The sequence below is a fragment of the Acomys minous genome (assembly GCF_964271855.1).
Source record: "Acomys minous genome assembly, chromosome: 3".
In the NCBI taxonomy this organism is placed as follows: Eukaryota; Metazoa; Chordata; class Mammalia; order Rodentia; family Muridae; genus Acomys; species Acomys minous.
In genome coordinates, this window is record NC_140485.1 from 37,996,225 (window position 1) to 38,018,069 (window position 21,845).

At 40.1% G+C, this 21,845-nt stretch overlaps 1 protein-coding gene across 2 annotated transcripts in view; it reads right to left on the reverse strand.

Annotated features, from left to right (window-relative positions):
* LGR4 (leucine rich repeat containing G protein-coupled receptor 4) overlaps window positions 1-21,845 on the reverse strand; it is a gene marked incomplete at its 5' end in the record, with an annotated part of 97,358 nt that overhangs the window by 16,276 nt on the left and 59,237 nt on the right. For both annotated transcript variants that reach the window (XM_084774730.1, XM_084774731.1), the window contains 4 exons: window positions 386-457; window positions 1,269-1,484; window positions 7,264-7,335; window positions 8,523-8,594. In XM_084774730.1, coding sequence (XP_084630856.1) covers window positions 386-457; window positions 1,269-1,484; window positions 7,264-7,335; window positions 8,523-8,594 — 432 coding nt within the window. The remainder of the gene's footprint in view (window positions 1-385; window positions 458-1,268; window positions 1,485-7,263; window positions 7,336-8,522; window positions 8,595-21,845) is intronic.

The following is a 21,845-nucleotide window of genomic DNA, read 5'->3' on the forward strand; positions in this document are numbered from 1 at the left end:
AAATCAGAGAAAACTCATCAATAAATAGCAAACTGTTTCCTACAGAATTGGTTTTTTAAAACGTCAAAGTTCCCAAACTCTCACAATTTAACAAAATTAACATTTTTGGGAACATTTAAATCTTTGCAGTGGAGCTGCTTTTAATATATATTTGGAGAAAGGGAGGGTTTGAAGTTGACACTTAAATATTAGTTTTAAATCATAAATTGAAATTACTTTTCACAAAAGTGGATTATTAGATGGTAAAAACTGAGTTGTTAATTATAGTGAATTTAAAATGACTATACTTAACAATGTCTTCTCTTCGACAATAAGTTTAAGAGTGCATTGCCCAAATCACAGTGTGATTATACAAAAATCACAGTGTGATTATAACCATACTTACAAGGTTTCCAGATTATCTAGTCCGTCAAAACAGTGCTGGCTGAGGCTTTTAATTTTATTGTTATGAAGATGCCTATGGGAAAAAAGCATAGAAATGACATGTACATCTCCCTAATGCAACTGTTAGGGCTGCTTAATGTGTCTAAACTGGTGTGGCGGAAAGCAATGGCATAACTAAATATTTCCACACTCAACTACAGAAAGCTGGCAGTTACACAGACTTTCTGAACACAGAATGCCAGCATTAGGGGAAATCTAACGCAGAAAATGATGACACATTTAAGATTACTTGGTTTTGGTTCATATTGAAATAAAACCTTAGGTTAGCTCCTCGCTCATATAAAGCAGAACACTGGTGAGTTCTCTGACATGAGAAGGCAGTATTATGGAGTTTACACCATTGATGATGGGAATAGAGTCTAAAAGAAACAAGACCCTACTATGTCTTACTGAGTTTTGAAAGATGGAAAGGCATAGAGAATCAAAAATTTTTTGAGCAGTAAAGATGGAAAAAGTACAAAACATTCTTGCCCTCAGTATTTAAAACACAGTTTCTCTTCTTTAACATTAAATAAACATACTCACTGTTGGGGTAGAAACAGAAGTTATAAAAAAAAATTATAAAAAAGTATTTGGTGAATGACGCAATTATTTTAAAAAGGGATTATAAGTAGCTACTTATTTTTTAAAGACTTACCATCTGTTACTAGATATTTTTCAAGAAGTCAGAGTGTTTAATCTTATCAAAGGCAATTCCCCCATACACTAACTATATGCCCAAAAGCAGGATCACAGGGCCACTTTTATAATAATTTGGCACATGAAACCCATTTTGCCCCCAAACTAACACAAAAAATACAGTAATAAAAGGGTTGATAACATACAGAACAACCAGGCTTGAAAGGTTGGTGAATGCAAAGTCGGGGATGCTTGAGATATTGTTGAGAGCCAAAGTAAGCGCCTGCAGGGTTGGCAGGTTGCTGAGGGGACGCACAGGCACTTCCGTCAAGCTGTTGTCATCCAGCCACAGATGTCGTAACTGGACAAGCCCTTCAAAACTGTCCTCGGGGACTGAGGTAATATGGTTGGCATCTAAGCGTCTGAGAAACAGAGAAACAGAAACATCCACAGTGAGTAACAAGTTCTACTGGAAAGAGTCGATGCAAAGAACACAGCTCTAGGGCTTCCAAATGGAAGGGAGCCATAAAACTAGCCAGAGCCGTGGAGGCCTCTCTTCCTTAACGACAATAAAAAAGAAGGTCTCAAAACAACAACAACAAATCTAAAACTCTTCCAAGATCAGTACATTACATTTCTTTCTTGGGTAACTTCATTACAGTAGGGCACACTAAAAAGAAAACTCACAAGAGCTCAAGTTGGAAATTTATGTTTCAAAGTATGCCACGCCTGAGATACAGAAAGTGGGCTGAGGGAACAGATTAGCAGTTAATGGGTATGCCCACACACATGGAAACACACACACACACACACACACACACACACACACACACACACACACACCCCACAGGTAAAAACACAAACACACACACACACACACACACAAAGTGAGAGAGACAGAGAGACAGAGACAGAGACAGAGACAGACAGACAGACAGACAGAAACGTGAAAATGAAGCTGAGAAAGCCATAAGCTACTTTCCCTCCAATGCTACAGTATAGCCACTATTTTAGAGTGAATTTAACTGCTATTCTAATTTGATACCAAAAGGAAAAAATAAGAAAACAGTTAACAATTTTTTTTAAATTAGCTACAAACTCACTCCAGTAGATTCAAATGGCAACACAGGCTCCTCTCTTAGCACTAAATGTTTAAGTTTGCCAAAATTAGGTTCCTAACAAAGGCCAGATTATTCACAGGAAAATTAAACTCCTCCAATCAATGCTACTGTGGTTATAAAGCTTCATCTTTTGCAGAAAATTCTTCATTGGGGGGGTCACTTTATTAGCAAGTTTTAAGTTTCCATCTAAAAACTAGAAAACTAAATCCTAAGCATTTGTTTCTGTTGCCACAACCAAGTTTAATTTTTTTTTCTTTCTTTTTTTTGGGGGGGGGGCGTTTGGTTTTTCGAGACAGGGTTTCTCTGTGTTAGCCTTGGCCATCCTGGACTCGCTTTGTAGACCAGGCTGGCCTCGAACTCACAGCGATCCGCCTGCCTCTGCCTCCCGAGTGCTGGGATTAAAGGCGTGCACCACCATACCCGGCCTCCAAGTTTAATTTTTATAATCACTTTTCAATACAAAGGTAGCCTGGTGTTAGCATGATGAGGAACCATATGAGCCAGGAAATCCCAGCATTCCTCATAGTCTCTTGCTGCTGTTTATCACATGCATTCCTGTCTCATAGCCTTGGACCTCTCCGTGAAAATGAGGGAAGATAAAAAACTGATAAAAAACCCAGAAACTTTTTTATTTTTATTTTTTTAAGAAATGGCATCTGGCAGTTTTAAAGTTCAAAAACTTCTGAGTTTTTGAGAGATTTCTGTGCTTTCTTGTTTTTTTTGTTTGTTTGTTTGTTTGGTATGTGTGTGTGTTTGCTTTGTTTTGTTTTATCTTACACCAACTTCAGCCATTACTGTAACTTTCAGCTCCAGGAAACTGCTGGCCTCACACTTGCAGCTACCTGCTCCCAGCTCACCCAATTCTCCTTCTTGTGGCAGATTACCAAGGGCTCATGACTATGGGTCTTTGCGGATGTCTAATGGGCATTTTCTTTTGATAGCATCAACACGGAAAAGAGATTGTAGGAAACTGAGCAGCTGCCTTATGGCTCCACTCGCCATAAGCATTTTAGATTTGTATGTTCCTTGGGCATTCAGAGCTTACTGTGGAGAGGGTTAAGTATCTTCAACAGATTGACAGTGTACTGGACACTGTTTAGGAGATGTGTTTTAATGAATAGATAAGAAAGTGTCCAAACACAGATATGAGTCACAACCTCTGGGAATCCTTTATTGGGAAGAGACATTAACTGTAACCAAACAGATTAACTGCACAGTATAAATGAATTGCACTTGAGAATGATTTGATTAGCTACAATTCATTCCACACTCAAACTGAGCATCTTGATAGACATAAGGGGTGAAATGGTATGACACTCTGTGTGTTTGGGGGGGGGGGGGAGGGGTTGGTGATGCAGTGATTAATAAATTACAAAGTGAACAGAATGCTTAAACAGTGCAGCAGGGACGGGGATAAAAACTGATGGACACTGGGAATAGCAGAAGCTACATGGTCAAGAAAAGAGTCTTTAAAACAATGATACTTAAACTAAAGCCCAATGAATTAATTAGCAAGGGCAAGCAGAAGCAATAGTTGAACAGGAAGTGTTTTAGGCCAAGTCCAGCAAAAACAAGCTTGGTGAGACCACACAGTTCCCGGAAGGCCAGGGTGATGAGAACACAGGACAAAAGGAGTAGCGGGGTCCAGGGATGCACACCTATGCCTGTAAACAGGGTCCAGATTACACAGGCTCATAGGCCAAGAAAGGAACTTGGATTATATTTTGGTAACAAATTAAAATTCTTCCCCCAATTCTCAGTGTTATAGCAGCTTAATAGTTTAAATTGCTTATTTTTTTTTAATCAGTGATGATAATTTGTATTTATATTTAATAATGCCCAGAGGCATTTCCACGTAAGCCAACAATACTCCATCAAAATCAAGTCTCCTTTGTAAAATGTTTCGTTAAACACGACAAATACTATATTGAAGTATTATTCCTTTTAAATGTGAATTCAGAACTAGCGACATATATTCCTATAGATTACACTATCAACCTAGTAAATCCAAACTAAGAAAACAACGAAACTCTTCTACGTGAAAGAGTAACACAGTAGTATAGGCAGAGGTGTGGTCTCCTCTAAAAGTTTTTCAAAAATTAGAAAAGTGGACACAAGTAAGAATGTAAACAAGACCCACAGGAAAATGGTTCCCTGGAATACAAAGATAAATAAGTAAAAAGAATTTGCGGACTCAGATTCCTGGGCTCTTGTAAAAGAAATCAAGAGTTTAATCTTTATATTCAATTCATGTGGGCATTAACAACACACCTGTAAGTGTAAAGACTTATATTGAGATCAAAGCTTTAAGGAAAATCTTTAAGTGTGGCTTTGTTAACTTGGTGGTAGACCATTTGACAAGTTTTTGAAAAGCTCTGAGTTCAATCCCTAACACTACGACCAAGAGAGAAAAAGGGGGGCTGTAACCCTAACCCTAACCTAACCCTAACCCCTAACCCTAACCCCCACCCCACACACACACACAGCCATCCAACAGACCACGAGGAGTACAACAGACTACAAGATGCTAAGCAGCATCAGATCTTACAGAGTGGTTACAGGAGCTTCTCCAACATGCTGTACTATGAAAAACTCCATACAGTATGTATATAATAATTTTAGGTGCTAAAAATTTTTCCCTTTCTAAAAGGTTCATTTCATCTTGCAAATGTATATTATCAATTCTGAGGAATGCATTTTAGTCCTAAAACTCACATCTTTTAATTTCTTGCCTTAAATAACATTACAGTGACACATCCACACTGAATAAACCTCCGGCTTCTGCTTCCCAGTATTTCCTAGACTCTTTTAATTGCATTATTAAGGATGGGTGGCCTCATGTTCCATAACTGTTCTAGTGCTAGAAATCTGTGATCAATAAGCAACTTTGTAATCAAAAGATCTCTTTTTCTAATCTGGCGATAGGGCAAATATATTTTAAAGTACTGAAGATATTCAGGGACATTAATTCTTTGAGATCCTTTAATATTCAATATAAAGAAAAACTACCTCAGAGTTAATTCTGATTGCCATTTTAATATTCTATTCAGGCAGTGAGTTTGTGAGAGGTTGTTACATTATCTTTTTATTAGTACCTACAATTCACTCGGACTTTATAGTCACCATGAACTATACACTTATCTCAAACCTTTTCTGGTCAATTTCAACACTTAATGAACTTTGTTCCTTTTAAGGTCTGTGGTGAAACCACAAGGAAATCTTTAACGTAACTTGGGTCTGAAGATCAGATTTGAAAACTGACTCAAGTACTGATAAGGCTGTTTTACACCAGGGTAGAATTTCAATGATATCTCACTTGACCACAACACCCACTCTGCTAACAAAGCCAAGAACACTAGAGCACGCCTGATACCGAATTCTTCCTACAGTTTGTTACATATGAAAGTAGACTAGAATTTCTCTCTCTATGTATCCCCCCCTCTCTCTCACACACACACATACACACACACACACACACACACACACACACACACACACACACAGAGAGAGAGAGAGAGAGAGAGAGAGAGAGAGAGAGAGAGAGAGAGAATATGAAGTTGTTTTGAGTGGACTAGGAGATAGTCTAAGGAACTCATGCACTGAGTGATGAGCACACAATGTGCTTTGGCTAGTTCATTGTTTTAGAGGGAGAAGCCTCCAATTTCTGTACCAACATCCCTTCAATTCACCCTTTTACAAACGAATACCACATGCACTTCAAATGTACCTATTGACCACAAAATTAGAAACAATATGTTGAAATTTTCTTGGTAATTCTTTTGTCCTGAAGTTCAAAACAAGATTTTTAGTCTTCTCTGTTTTGCCTTTGAACTAGGCAAAATAAGCAGTCCTTCCATCATTAAGTCTATGAAAATAATGATTCCCTGTGAAGGTCTCAAAGTCTAATCAATTAATTGTAAAGCACCAAACAAGAGCAGAACTGTTTTAGCTTCTCGGTGGGTTCAGATCTGGAGGAGGTGAGACGGCTCTGCCTCCTTAGATGCAAGAGTATGAAGACTCAGCCAAATGTTTCTGTAAAAGCAGCTCGTTCTATTTGACTCATGCTGAGTCAAAACTGCTCTGGTGGGCAACAAATCCAACTAGCCCATAACTTGCCACGTTCGCAAAGTGAACTACTTAATGTAATCATAACTTCTTTTTGAAGTAAAAATTAAACAGCTAACACCCTGGATCCTTCCCTGTTGGTGACAGGTATGACTTAATGTTTAACTTTTACAACGTACGTTTTATTAGTATGGTTTTTGCTCTAACATTCACTTCACACTGACTACTAGAATCTCTGCTAAGAAATTCAGATTAATTAGGATTCTGGAACAGGTTTGTCTGGTTTTGAATCCCCACTGTGCCTTTACCAGCTATGTGCTGTTGGGCAAGTTACTTAACATTCCCTCTACAGTCACTTGCTCATTATCTATCATGAACTCCAACCTAAGAAAAGCATTTATAATTCATATTAAGCCAAGCTCTTTGAATGTTAAAAAAAAAATGTAAAAAACAAAGTGGTATTTGAAGAAGCATTCAAAGTTAATGGCTCATGAAAAAAAAATCCAAGAATTAAAACACTTAATATACCACATAAAACAAAAGTTTTATCTAAAAAGAAAAGCCTGGGAAAGGAGGCAGTTCAGATAGCCCAGTTATTGCCAGTATGCATTTCCAGCCCACAGGTAAGGCACTAAACTCAATTTATACCAGCTACTGTTGCCTGAACCAGAATCATATTGTGATGATTGTTGTTAGGTCATGAGACGCCAGACCTCCAGCACAGATTTAACTCTGCTTTCAAAGAGCTGCTATCAGCAGCCATGTACATGTTGACAGTAGCACACCCCACACTCACAGATGTGCTCCTAGCCTGAGTCAAGGCAAGAAGTAAAACCGAAGGTTCACGTTCGGCCTCACCAAAGGATATTTTGATGACAGCAACTGGTCACCCTCATTTGCATCCCAGGGAAGAAGATAAATCTCCTCTGGCCTTGGGGTTCCAATTCTTTACTCTTTTAGCAGGCAGAGTGGCCTTCCAATGACCCAAGAATGCAGAAGACAAAAAGCTACTTACAAAGACTGTAAAGCACTCAGTCCATGAATGGCTTCACTGGGTACTGTTTTCAACTGATTATTCTGGAGCGTTCTGGAAGAAAATTTTTGGTTAGTGGTTAATAAGCAATTGTTACCATTTTTAAATAGAAGAATATTGGGCCATTTTTCCCCCTAAAAATACTTCTAATCGTATCAAAAGTGGAGTGGGTGGGGCAGAAAGCATCTAAGCCAAGAAAACTACAAAATATCAAGAAGCATATACTGTAAACTCAGAAATCAAGTATATGCTGCTGGTCCAGGCAGTCTCTTAATGGAGCTGCGGGGTGGTCTACATTTCCAGGGCTCTTTTCACTCCCAGCCACCTTAGTTAACGTTCACAGGATGGGTAACAAACTAATTGGGGTGTCTAATCAACAAATTCGTCAGAATTTCCAATGCCTTCTCAAATTGGAAGAAAACAGAGCCCAGAAAACTGGGCATGAGAAAAAGGCAGCTTGTAAGGAGACCGGACAGTGGGCCAGTAGGGAGCAGCAGCGATGTCTGCAGGATGAGGACAGGCATTAAGTTTCAGCTGGAACCTAGAGAAGAGAGGCAGATAGCTCTCTGAAAAACACAAAACTTTTGCGTTTTTCCCAACAGCCACTCTTGTCAGGTTAATGCCTACTTGACATGAATCATAACCATGGACCACCCAACATAACAGGACCTCCTAAACACACTGAACCACAGAGGCCTGGTGACTTGGCCCACAGCAGGAGTGACAAAAGTAGGTGAAGCAGTCCCTGTCAACCCACATGATATTCAGTCTGTCACCCTCTAAGCTCCTGCATGGCCAGGAATTTCTCTTCTGGTCTCTATCTTTATAAATCACAGGCACCTCAATTTCTTCAGCTCTAAAATACTTTTAACATGCAAAGCACTTATAAACTTCTCTTCCTTTAGTGTTGGCTAATTAAAAAGTCCTTGTAGCTATAAAGTAAGGAGAAATCAAACTCTACCAATAATGTTTAAATATGGCTTCGACTTAATACATTGGCAGCACAGAAAGTCTGTGATGCCATGGAGCTCAGAATACTCACTATGGTAATTTTAACCTTCGTTATCTAGACTCAAATTGGCCCAGACCAACCTCTAGCCTGTTCCCCTACCCATTGGCCATGCCTTAAATCTTTTAATCCTCAACTAAAAGAAACTGTGCTTAACCTAGCTCCAAGCATATTGACTATGCAGAAAGAAAATACACAGCCAGCTGCGAAGCTCTAAAAATGCATTACTTACAGGACTTTGAGTTCTTTCAAGCCAGACAAGGCTTTTGGGTGGATAAAAGAAAGGTCGTTGCCAGCCAGTTGTCTAGAAAAAAAATAACAAGAGAAAAAAAAAATAGTAATTCAGAGTCAAAATTCAGAATCCATAGTTCTCTGTGATTAAAACTCTATGCTAAACATTTCTCTAGATGATGTTAAACAGAGACTTAAGCCTCTGCTAAAATATTCCCAAGATTATTCCAATGAATTAAGAATGTCTAGATTTTTTTAAACTTCCAATACAATAATTTAAGTAGGCACATTTTTATTCTGGTGAGGTCAAGCAAGCCAAAACACATTAAGCCAAATTAAGTTTGCTATTCATGGTCACTCTGCAGCTTGCTGTGTTTTCCAAGGGCCTCATAAATACAGCCTACTAGTCAGCAGGCAGCAGTGTTTACACAGAGCGGAGCAAACCAGTCTGTCAAGGAGGAATGCTCTCAGGAGGCAAGTCAGCTTGTTATCTCCACAGAGTATACTCCAGACAAGAAGGACAAGTCTGGGAGCCTAGATTTCAAATAAAGGCCTAAGAATACACACTTACAGAAACATTTTTCTTAAGAAATTGTTAAATAGAGCATTTCAGTATGGGTATAATGAATAAGAAAGGATGTGAATTTTTTTGCATTATTTCCTCACTTTTCCTCCTGTCTCCTCAGGCCTAAGCACTACTTAAGCATCAAACAAACAAACAAACAAAGCAAGAAATAAGACAGAAACTCATAGAAAATCACCTGCAAATAGGTGACCTGGGAACTGGCAGTCCAGTGTCCCTGTCATGGAGTGCAAGATGCTCACTTCTTAGTTCTACCAGGGTTAGTCTTTCAAGCAGCTAAAATCTTCAATTAAAAAAAAAAAGTCTTTCCATGTCTTCCTTTAAATACTCCTATTTACAACTTAGTTTCAACTAATTTTTTAATTTATGAAACAAAATTTGTAATTTCTCCTTTAAAAAAAAGTCTATTCCTAGTCAGATAATACATACTTGTATTCAGGAGGCCGAGACAATACAATCTCAAGTTCAAAGGCAGCTTGTCTCAAAAATAAGAAAACAGGAGCTGGAAAGAAGGCTCAGCTATTAAGAGCACTAGCTGCTTTTCCAAAGGACCCAGGTTCGATTACCAGTACCCATACGACAGCTTAGAACTATCTATAACCCTAGTTTCAGGGGATCTGATACCCGATTCTGACCTGAAGGCACCAGGAAGAGATGTGGTACATATAACAAACATACAAACAAAGCACTTATACACATTAAAATAAATATCTAAAAGGAGAGGAAGCTTTTCCTTTGTTCTCTCTGATCACTCTGCAAGCACCTTCCTTCCCTGGGCTTTGGTCAGTTTATTCATAGTTGCGGCTGAGGGCCCAACTGGACATGCTTTCCCCCTTCTTTAATCTGCTACGCTTAGCTGGACTTTAGGGACGCGGGGAAAAGCCTTTACTAACTCTAAAATTCAAAGTAATGAAGGTCTGAAACTCTACTATCAGAGCCTTGTTTTCTTCTAAGGCTTTATACCACTTACTATGCAAATAGCATGCGAAAACCTACTTGAGCTCTGCTCCACATCAGACATATGTTCTACAGATGGATGGAGAGAACAACTCAGAAATCCCAAAGGTACCTACGATAAATAACTTCTTCCATAGCCACGGGTAATGAGGCTGGATTCTCAGGGAAGCCACAGGTTTAACATGGGGTGTAGACACATGGCTTTCTATTCTGGTAGCTACACTACATGCCTGCTGAAGCTTCTCACAATTTGGGTGTCACATCTTATTCTATACCACCAGCCTTTTAAATGCCACCTAAAATGCTGCCAGGGCCTAAAGAATCTAAGCAGACCAAGGCAACAAGTTGTCTCCTTAAGTGACTTATGCCTTGCTTACTTTGAAAACATTACCAAAAACCTGAGCTATATTTTATAAATGCCTTAGAGGGAAACAAGTACTTAAGCTCAGTAAACCAGACCTAGACAATAATAAGTGTATATGTGTTCGTGATAAAAATCTTTTTTCTTTGCTTCTATGCTGGTCCAATAAAATCTCCTTGTTTGCATTTCTTCAGTGGAGTTCCTGAATCTTTTCTGGTGGGTAACTGCCCAGTTCCTGAATTGTTTGCTCACTAGAAAGTTTTACGAGGTTGGAGCAATAGCTTCAAAATTAAGAGCTTCCACTGCTCTTGCAGAGCACCTGAGCTCATGTTCTGGCACTCACTGGCAGCTCACAGAGTAGGGGGAGTGGGGATCTCACACTTCTCGCCTCCATAGATATGGGAGTGAGTGTGTCTCTGGTTCTTTTGTCTGCTCTTGGGACCCTTTTCCACCCCCTGGACTGCCTTGTCTAGCCTTGGTGTGAAGGTTGTGTCTAGTCTTATTGATCTTGTTATGCCATGTTTGGTTGATATAACTAGGAAGGCTGTTCTTTCTGAAGGGAAATGGAGTAGCAGTGGATCTGGGAGACGGGGAGGTGGTGGGAACTAAGAGGAGTGGAGGAAGAGAGGAGAGGTTGTGGTCAGGGCACGATGTATTACATGAAGAAGAATGAATAGAAAAAATTTACTGTACATAGTTTCCTTTTTTTTTTTTTTAAACATCAGGCCTTTTGCCACTGACAATAGACAAAAAACAAAAACTGAAGAAGACATTTATACACCCTCTTCAGTGCAATCATTTCAAGATATTTCTCCTCTTGGTCCCAAACTAGTCAGCTTCACTGCTCTATCATGTAAACACTTCGTGTAACGCCACTCTTTAAATACCCAATGGTAGCGCTTCTTCCGTTAAAGAGGAAATCAATGAATCACAAAATTAAGTAAGGTCACCGATTACCTTTTGACTGTTTATTGCATATTAGTCTCACAGGCTAAGTACAAATGCTTCTCAGAATAGAGTATACATCCCACACTTTTCATTACCACCTTTCAGTTGATGCCACATCATTAGGCAGAAACGTCTCATCTAGGAGTTTACTAGCTATAGTGTTCTATGATGTTCCTCCCTGCATTAGGGATGTAGTGGAGAGCTTGCTTAACAGGGAGGGGCAAAGCCTTGGGTTCAATCTCCACCACTGCCAACAGAGCAAATAAAAGGCAGAGTTCTTTGCAATCATCTCCTGTGCCAGTACATAGCTTTCTGTGGTCCACACCTCTGTGCAAGCTCCACATAAACAATGAAAGGGTTTGCTCCACTGGGGCTCCCTCATTAAATTCAACTAAGGATGCTCACAATTGTAACACGCTGTATTTAAAAGACCACATTTTGAAAGCCCAAATTGCACCGTAAGAGCCTTAAGAGGCAGTAGCCATGTTTCCCCAAATGCCTCGAATAGTCCTGTAACCCTGTTCCTCCCAGCTGTCCTTAAAACCTATGCTAAAAGCATCTGGCAAAAAAGCAATGCTATAACCATAGCTTTCCAGGGTCTTTCACCCCTTGTCTCTAATATTAACCTTTACAGTCCTGATATCTGTGGCCGTCCTTGAGGAGTTTAGCATTCTCTGCCGTGACCATGAGAAAGAGTGCTTTATTAAGTAACCAAGGACGTGGTAAAACACACCTGATTATCTTAACTTGCCAACCAAAAAAGACTGCTCAACCACATTAGTCAAAATATTTGCTTCCTTCTCCCCAAATCTCTGCCCCCTTTATAAACTATGCGACTACTAAAGTAACCTGGTTCTAAAAAACATTCCGTCTCCTCGACTTATCGTTAATAGAAGTGACACAATGAGCTCTGAACACGAGGCTCATCCTGAAATCCTGAAACACAAGCCAACAATCTGGAGAACTGAAATAAACACCCTGAGTGTGGCAGACGGGTGATAATGCCTCACAACAGGGGGCACACTACTCCAACGACTTTGTTTCTTGAGAGTAAACATACTACAGGGTGCGGCTCCTAAACTCTATCCACCAAGCTGCTGTGGTGAGGACTGATACACGCTGTAGCCTCAGCGTGTACAAGCCCAGAACCTTTTCACGGACTGCTTGCTTGGCAGTCTCAGGAGCCACTACGTCTTGTAGAAGTACATTTTGGGAGGTGTGTCATCCAATAAAAAGTTCAGATCCGATAAAAGCAAGTGAATAAATGACGAGACTTGGGGACAAGTGCCAAAGCCTCAGAAGACAAGCACCTGAGATCTTACCAGGTGAAGGGGTCAAAACAGATTGTGTGTTAAAAAAAAAAAAATTTTTTTTTTTTCATTTTAATCACATCATGACAACAACCCTGCTTTTCTAACCTGAGAAGTTAGGTGACTTGGCAAAAAACAAAAAAAACAAAATCAAAAACCAAAACCAAAACAAAACAAAATAAAACAAAACCTAACAACCTCCCCCCCACATACACAACCCCTGCCCCCATGGCTTCATTCTAGTGCTTGCTGTCTTAATGTTTATCAATTTGTTCCTGACCTGAGGTGTTTCTGTGCTGTCACCAAAGGATTAGGAAATCATTCTCAGTGGAGAGGTGGAGCACTGTGGACTTGGGCCTGCTAACAGCTTTGTTTGAGTATCAACAGCTCTCACCCAGCAGCCTATGCATTAGGAGTGCTGAACTGCCGACTGCAATTATGAGGGAATTTCCCAGCCAACTGCTTCCCTCAGCCAAGGACGCCCAGAGCGAAGATGATGAGAACGGGACCCCCTCAGAGTCCATATATGGGGACTCTTTCTGGAACTACTCAGCATTTAGAGCAATCTATTAGCATTTTTTTAAAAGTAACTTTCAAGTAAAAATGAGATGGCTGATCCTGAGGCAGAATTATAACCAATGGTATCTTTGAACAAAGACCAGCTATTTCCCATTCTGTGCCTAGATTTTACTTCCATGCAACACACAACAGTTGTCTTTTTGCTAAACAGTGACATATGTAATTCTCTTTTCTTTTTCTTCTTTAGGGAGCACTCGATTTATTTGAAGACATTTTAAAATTGATTTTTAATGTATTATAATTTATTCACATTATGTCCCTATTGTTATGCCCTTGCCCTTATCTTCCTGTTCCCACCCTCCCTCCCCCTTGCATCCCATTCCCCTCCCCCAGAAAAAAATCAACAAGATGGAGAGCTGTAATTCTTATTATACAAAATACCTTTATTAGTAGTATACACCTCAATGGTTCTTAATTTCCAAAGAAACATCATCAAGGTCAGAGCAGATGGTAGATGTGGGACCAGTTTCTGCAAACCCAAGTAGATGGTCCCGGGCATCATGTCCGTCACCTGTGCACCTCAGTAGGATGGCTCCCCATGTAGTAAGAATCGACGTACAAGGTTCCAAGCCATGTACTCCTAGTCTTTCTGTTGTCTGACTTCAGGATCTCACTATTACTCACCTGGATTACTGCCCTGAATTTCCACAAGACTTTTGCCTCAACCTACCTAATACTGTGAGTGAGCTGGTAAGATGGCAACAGTTAAAAGAGCACATGTTGCTGTTTCAGAGGACTTGGGTTCAGTTCCCAGCACCCACATGGTGGCTCACAACCATCTAGCCATAACTCATTAAAGGGATCTGACCCCAAGTCTGCCTTTCTTTGGCACTTAGGAAGACATGTAGTGCACATATATACTTGCAGGCCAAATATAAATATTTTAAATATAGATGTAATAGTATGAGATCTAAATTTTGGCTTTATTTTTTTCTTTTTTTATTAATTAAACATTTTTTATTTTTTACATATACATTTATATTATTACACATACATACAATAAACTACCTATAGCAAGAAGAACCATGACACAATGAGGAATTATTATAAATGTTACATTCTTAGTGTTTTGGCTATTTGTATTTGATAGCCTTGAATAAAACATCTTTCCTATCTTGGTGCATCTAAAATTCTGACTGTAAATCAATCTCCATCACATCTTGTCATTATCGAGATCTAAATTTTTAAATACATAATTCTGTTAAATTTCTCAAAGTCTCATTCCCCGTCCCACCCCGCCCCACCCCACCCCACGTTAAATTTTCTGGACCTTTAATATAACTGTCTTCCTCTATACTTCAACCCAATGATCTTGTCTCCTAAAATTTAGCACTGACTGTTACATATCTAAACACATCAGAGTTTCTCTACATAACTCAACACTCTCACTGTTTTTCTTCATGTGTAATACCCTCTATGTCCTAACCTCTGGCAATCGAAACCATGCTGACTGCTGAGGACTATGACCTATATGAAATCATTTGATACCACTTTCTCACCTGCTCCCATCTTTTTTTCTCTATGACATTATAATGTTCCTTATGAGTGGGGAATAAATCACATTTGTTTTGCATTCCTGCGTGAGACCATGCATACAGCAAATATGCTGTAATGCCTCCACTAAAGCCCCAATATAAGATTCGGAGAATGTGGCATTGGTATTTAAAATATAGGAGAGCTACCTGATTATCTTTCCTTTTTCCCACAATCTCCCTCATACTTATTAACAGAAAAGATGTAACTTGGCTAGAATTTAAGGTAGCAGGTGCCAGTGCAGCTCTCATCTCTCTTAACAAACGCTGCACGTATTAAAAGAGGAGCTTAACGTTGGGAAGACCAGTTCACAGGTCAACAGAAGTATCTCAACTCCCGGCAGTGTGTACACAAACAAGTCCAACAGCGCTTTATATAGTGACTTCAAGCAATCTGTCTACCTCAGGGCAAGTCTCATTTACCCTGCTTGCTACAAGAATTTCAGAAGCAAAGAAAGCTGAGAGAGAGGAGAGATGAGCAAGAGTTTGCTGATAGGGAGATATCAGTTCACTAGGCTTATGGTCCCCCCAATACACCTGGAGCTATTCCAGGGTACAGGGACCAAGTGGTGCAGTGTGCATGTCCCTGTGAATCTGTTTATTAATCACAAGCACCATGGACTCATATTAAGGGCTCCTTAGAGGGGAAGCTTTGGAGAAGCAAGAGTTTTGAATGATGCTATCTACTCTTAATGAATATACTACATGAAATTTCCATCTGCCAGAAAGCAGAGGACGGAAACAGTGCGGGTTACACATGGGAAATGGGTCAACGATGGATAAGGACGAGCAAGCCACATGTCAAAAGGAAATATAGGCCAGGGGGTTGAGAACTTCATGTAATACACACAAGGACACAGGATTTCTTCACGTGGGAAGTAGCTGAAAGAGAAGAGGCGGGGGCTGTAGACATGGCTCAGTTCCCAGCACCCACATGACAGCTCACAGCCATCTCTAACTCTAGTCCCAGGGCATCCAATGCCTCTTCTGGTCACATATTCCACATATGCACACATGTGGTACACATATATACACTCAAGCATACACACATACAAATAAAGTATTTTGTTAAAAGGGGAGAGGCAACTGTAAAACAGAGTAAACCGACTGGTGTTATTTGCACAAGAAATACTACACATTGGGGTCATTATACAAATTTCATGGTGGCTGGAATTCTAGTCAAGACGTAGCAGAGTAAAACCACAGTCTGTACACCAACTAGATATTTACTGCACTGAGGGGAATGTGGCTAAAGGCTTCTAGCAGCTGTTCTGAGGAGACATGGGGTGGAAAAGGGACCGTGAGACTACAGCAACTGTGGATGGGAGGCAGGAAACTTGCTCCCCACACAAACGAGCGAGCTTTACAAAGACAGCTCTTCTCACATCATGGTGAGTTGAGGAGTAGGCTGCACATCTTGCCATCTGCTCACGTCCCTAACCTTCGTTTGCACGTGATCACAAGCTGTTCTGGCACTGTGCTGCTGCTGTTAATCCTTACTGAGAAGTAGCACAGTTCTGCCCCTCAGTCTAATCAGCACTTCTCTGTCCTCAGTAATGTCTTCTTTCCTCCTCCACTGCTTCTCTCTACACTACCTTTGAAGCCCAGCAAAAGGAAATATCACAGCTCACACTGAACCGTGCCCAGGCTGCCTCTCCAATGCCATCACTTCCATCAAGTGGGGATGGCCAGGGTCAGTCAGACCGCTTACAGAGTACAATAGGCTGTACTTAACAGTTCTACGTCAAGACTGAACTAGGCAAGTATGGCCACCACTTGACGGGAGGCAAGTGTCACTCTTCTAAACACTATTTGAAATCAGCAGGATGTAAAATGATAGCGTCCATTTTCAACAGTATAAAGCATTCCTCTTATTAATCCTAAGTCATATATTAATTTATATGTGAAATCCTGACTGTGTGTTCAGAACTATGGAGCTTCTGTGAAAACAAAAACAAAAAACCATGAGGGGCTTCCTGGTCCCCATTTAGGCTATCTGGTGACAGCAAAGACAATAAAAAGTTGAATACTCATTTTGCCCTTTCCATTTTCATTACCCTATTACACTGGCCCTTCAAACACCTTAATACGCCTCAACAACTTATCCTCAGTGGCCCCTTTTTAACAAATCAAGATTGTGAGTTTGTACTTCCTGACATGTCTAGCCCAGAGTCCTACACCACCACTAGAAATGTGAGTCCTAGAAACACAACAAAGTAAACGAAATGTCAATCCCAGACAGCGAACACTGCTGCTTGGTTGTTTTTCTACTGCTAAATTCAAGACTACCACAAGAAAAAGATCCTTTTGCAGTAGACCAAAAAGGCCAATAAATAAGCAGCATTCTTTCTAGGTCCCTTGGGACCTTCTTCCTACCAGGGTTAAACCTCATTTGATGCAGTAGATGAAAGTATTCTAAAGTCCACTAACCACGCCTGCCTTACTTCTCTACTGTCTTTTTTCTTTCTTTCTTTCTTTTCTTCATTACCCATCCCTTGGGCATGCTAAGTGATATCTCCAGCCATGTTATCCACATTTTTTTCACATGTTCAGGAAGGCTTTTATATCTTCATACAGATCCTATTTAAATATGTATATATAATGTACACACACACATACACACACACACACACACACACACACACACACAGGAAGTGGTGGCACATGCCGCCCATCATTTGACTGAGGCAAAACAATAACAAGTGTGAGATGGACCTGGAATACATAAGTATTCTGTGGGGCATCCAGGTTCTATGAGACCCTATCACAAAAAGCTGGCAAAGAAACAAAGCATTGTGAAACTGCAATGTTTTAAGAAGACACATGTATTTAGATCAGATCCTTTCACAAAAGAGTCACTGACACTTTTAAAGCAGGAATTTTCTCTCTCTCTCTGTCTGTCTCTCTGTCTGTTTCTCTCTTTGTCTCTCTCTCTGTCTCTCTCTCTCTCTGTCTCCCCCCCCCTCTCTCTCTCTCACACACACACACACACCACACTATAGTAATTTAAAATAAAACTATTACATCCCTGCTAAAACTTGGTATAAAGCCATCTAGAACTCTCCCACATACTAAAGAACTTTATTAACTCAAAAATATTTAAGTTCCACCTGAATCAAATTGGCCTCTTATGCCTCCTACTTTCTCCCAATAACCAGGAGGAGGCTTATTTTAGAGGTTAAGACACCATGGCCATGGTAATGATTCTGGGAAGTTACTCTAACCATCTCATCATTTGCCTTTTGAGGATAGCACATCTGACCCGCACCCATGTGAGGAAACAGTATAACACAGCTTTAAAATGATCTACACCTAACAGCAACCGTCAGCTCCTTATTCCCTTTCTACCACAGGATAGCAAAAGAAGTACTGTTTTCTCCCAGCAGCCATGAACTTCAGTAGAATTAGGTTTCTATCTGTGCTGACAAAGTTTCTTGCATCGATAAATTCAAAATCGAAAGAAATTCTTTGTCTTATCCTCTCTCCTATTTTTTTCTTCTCTTCCTTCTTTTTGGTTTATTGAGACAGGGTTTCTCTGTGTAGCCTTGGCTGTCCTGGACTGGCTTTGTAGATCAGGCTAATCTTGAACTCACAGAGATCTATCTGCCTCTGCCTCTGCCTCCCTGGGTGCTGATTACAGACATGTGCCACTGCGCTCAGCTCCTCTCCTCCAATTGTAGGTTACAAAATATGATTTCTGAGCCATCAAGATGACTCGGAGTGTAAAAGCCCTGGCTGCCTAGGCTGATGCCCTGAGTTCACTCCCCAGACCCCACAGTGGTAGGAGAGGATGACCTCCAAATGTGAGCCGTGACATACACACCCATACTGGCACATTCATTGCACACTCATGCACACAATAAGTGAACAATAAAGATTTAAATGAGGCTATTGTTACTATGAGTCATACAGAAGTAAGAGAGGGTGCCCTCCGCCTTTAGGGAAAAATCAAGAGTGCATAGCAGATAGTGACTTTCTGACTTACTGCATCATAAGACGGCAAGACACACGAAGTTAAGCGGTGTGGAGTGGAATGACAGAGCAACTTAGAGAAGGAAGGTAGAGGAACTATCAGGAAGCACAAGGCACTCAGAATGAAATGTATTGAACTGTTCAGCTCCAGAGCTCTTCTGCCACTGTGTCGCGGAAGGTAAGAACACATCTCCTACTGTTATAATAGGAAATTGTGTTCTCTTACTTGCAGTCAAAAGCTGCTTTAACTGACTGCATTGGCGATAAACATTCTTCCTTTCTTACCTAACAAGAGAATCCTTACTTGAGCCCAGATGACAAAGCTCTTACTAGCCAGCATTTCCTGCTAAAAATCCATTACTGAGTTCCAGCCAATGAGATGTCAGAAGTAATATGATATAGTCAAGGTGGTTTCTTCAAAGAAGTGACTGAGTGGGACATTTCCATCCCCCCTTACTCTTTCCTCCTGTGACCAGTGAGTATTGATGGGTACAGCTCCAGTCTCCAGTCGCTGCATGAGCTAGATGTGAGCACTGTAAACAGTGAACTGCAGACAAGAATGCTAACTTAAGTTCTACATTTCAAGTAACTGCGATTCTCAACAGTTGCTCCTGGTTGCTCTGCTGCTGATTTCATAGGTGTGCAAATAAAAGAAGGCATTATGTCTTTAAGCCACTGCTAATTGAAACTTTCCGCTATAGTCACATATAACTCCAATTCAAGATATTTAGAAAAAGAGCAGGATAAGCTGTAACAAAAACAGCACAATTAAAGATAGTACATTAAGCCGGGCGGTGGTGGCGCACACCTTTAGTCTCAGCAGGCAGGCAAGAAGCCAGAGGCAGGCAGATAGCTATGAATTCAAGGCTGGCCTGGTCTACAAAGTGAATCCCGGACAGCCAACCAAGGCTACATAGAGAAATCTTGTCTTGAAAACCAAAAACAAACCAACCAAACAAACAAGCAAATAAATAAAACCCACTACATTAAGGGCCCTTGCTGCTTTTATAGGACCTGACTTAGGATCCCAGCACTTACATCAAGTAGCTAATACCAACCACCTGTAATTCTGAGAACTGATGCTGCAGCTTCTTATGGTGTGTGTGTGTGTGTGTGTGTGTGTGTGTGTGTGTGTGTGTGTGTGCGCGCGCGCGCGCGCGCGCACTCGTGCACGTATGTCAAATAAAATAGTTTTAAAAGGACACAAAAACTAGGTAAAGAGGTTCTAAAATTATTTACAACAAAAGATAAGCATTCAGAAGAAAATATACTTTATAGTCACTAGTGGAAAACCTAGATCTATCAGTATGTTAGTATTTTGGCAAATGAATATAGATAGTAAGATTCTAGTTTTCAAAGAAAGTATACTAGAGTATTAGTATACTCTAGGATACGGAACAAAATATTAACAAAGAGTATCTCTCAGGGGTGAGATAATAATTGGCTAATCATTTCTTTTCTATAACTACATGTACATGTTTTGAGCATTTGAGTTTCCATTAATTTTATTTAATTTTTGAAAATTCTAGATTTTATCAAGTCCTTTCATACTTTATATATATATCTTTAATACAAATATTTGCAGAACCTCCAATACGACCATCTTCAAAGTACAGATAGTGCCCAAAGTAACTGATAAAACAGAGCAGGTAAAAACAAACGCTGAGCCAAAGACCCTATATGAAATATAGTATTATTGAATATTATATTAAATAAGCATGGCTTATGTAAGAATATACAATAAGTAAAGAGATGACTCATCTTATTACCCTGTTGGAAAACTTAATCATGCTAATACAAAATCAAATGTATTTTTATTTACTTGTAATCACTATTATATTCAGATAAAGAATAAAAAAACATCATTGATTAAAACATATAAAGGAAGCAACAAACTGTGGTTTTATGTGCCTTCCTACATTTTTTGTATCTTGAATTACTTTACCAGTGAACTGCTTGGAATTCCCCAGTTTGATTTCTTCTAGCTCTCTATTAAATTCTGATTTACTAAAGTCAGACTACTTCCATTTTCATCAAATGCTGGGCTACTAAGCATTCACAACAAAGTTACAGGTGTAGTTTAGTGGAACTAGCTTAATTGATATTATTTCCTATTTAAACAGAGAATTCTTCAACAATTCTCTTATTCATTTCAGATTGATCCATTAAAGAAATATCCCCTGCGGTTGTGTGGAGGAGCTGGGTTTTGTCCTTCCTGCTTTCTTCTGCTCATTTTGGGGGACAACTTCTCCAGTATAAAAGGTTCTGTTAGGGATAGATTGATAAAGCAGGTTAAACCATATTATCAAACAGAATGAACATTTTAAGACCAGGCAAGGGAGGCAAGACTGCCAAGCAAAGTTCTCACAGGCCTCTGCTGAAAGCAGCAAGGAATGCTTTTTGTATTAATACGAGGGTGCGAAAGCCCAGCTGGGACTCATGAAGGTTTCAGTCCCCATCATATGAAGGCAGAATATTTACAACAGGCAAGGAACCAAAAACACAAAAGAACAGAATCAACACTGACCAACAGAGAACATGTGAAAATTCTCATAATGTTTAAGCCTCAAGATGCAATGCCAGCTGAACTCCACCTTCAGACACTTGTGCTCTCCGAGAAACAATTCTCTACCATGCCTCGGTGGGGCTTCTGTCTTAAATTCCATGGACTCTTGTAACGTACGGACCATATTACAAGCTTTATTCACTCTCCAAAGGCCAGAAGCCACTTGTCTAATAAACGCCTTTCCCCAAGTTAGTGCCCTGCTGGAACTCTAAAGCTACTTAAAGTAAAGGAGTGCCTGGCTATGGGCCCCTCTCTCCAGCACGTCAACACTGACCCTGGTTTCACTGTGGAAACCTCTTCTTCCACCACTCCTAGGGAAGAGTTCTGCCTCAGTTCTCACCTGGCACCTGTCTTCTTCCCACACCTTGCTTCAAGTGTTTCCCAAGGAGTTGTTCTTGGCCTTCTTCCCTTTTCTTCTGCCCTCTATCCCCTGGCAAGCTTTTATGATCTGATGTTTCCAACAATCACCTCAACATAAAAGACTCAACTCTACACCCATGAGTGTCTATTCCAAAT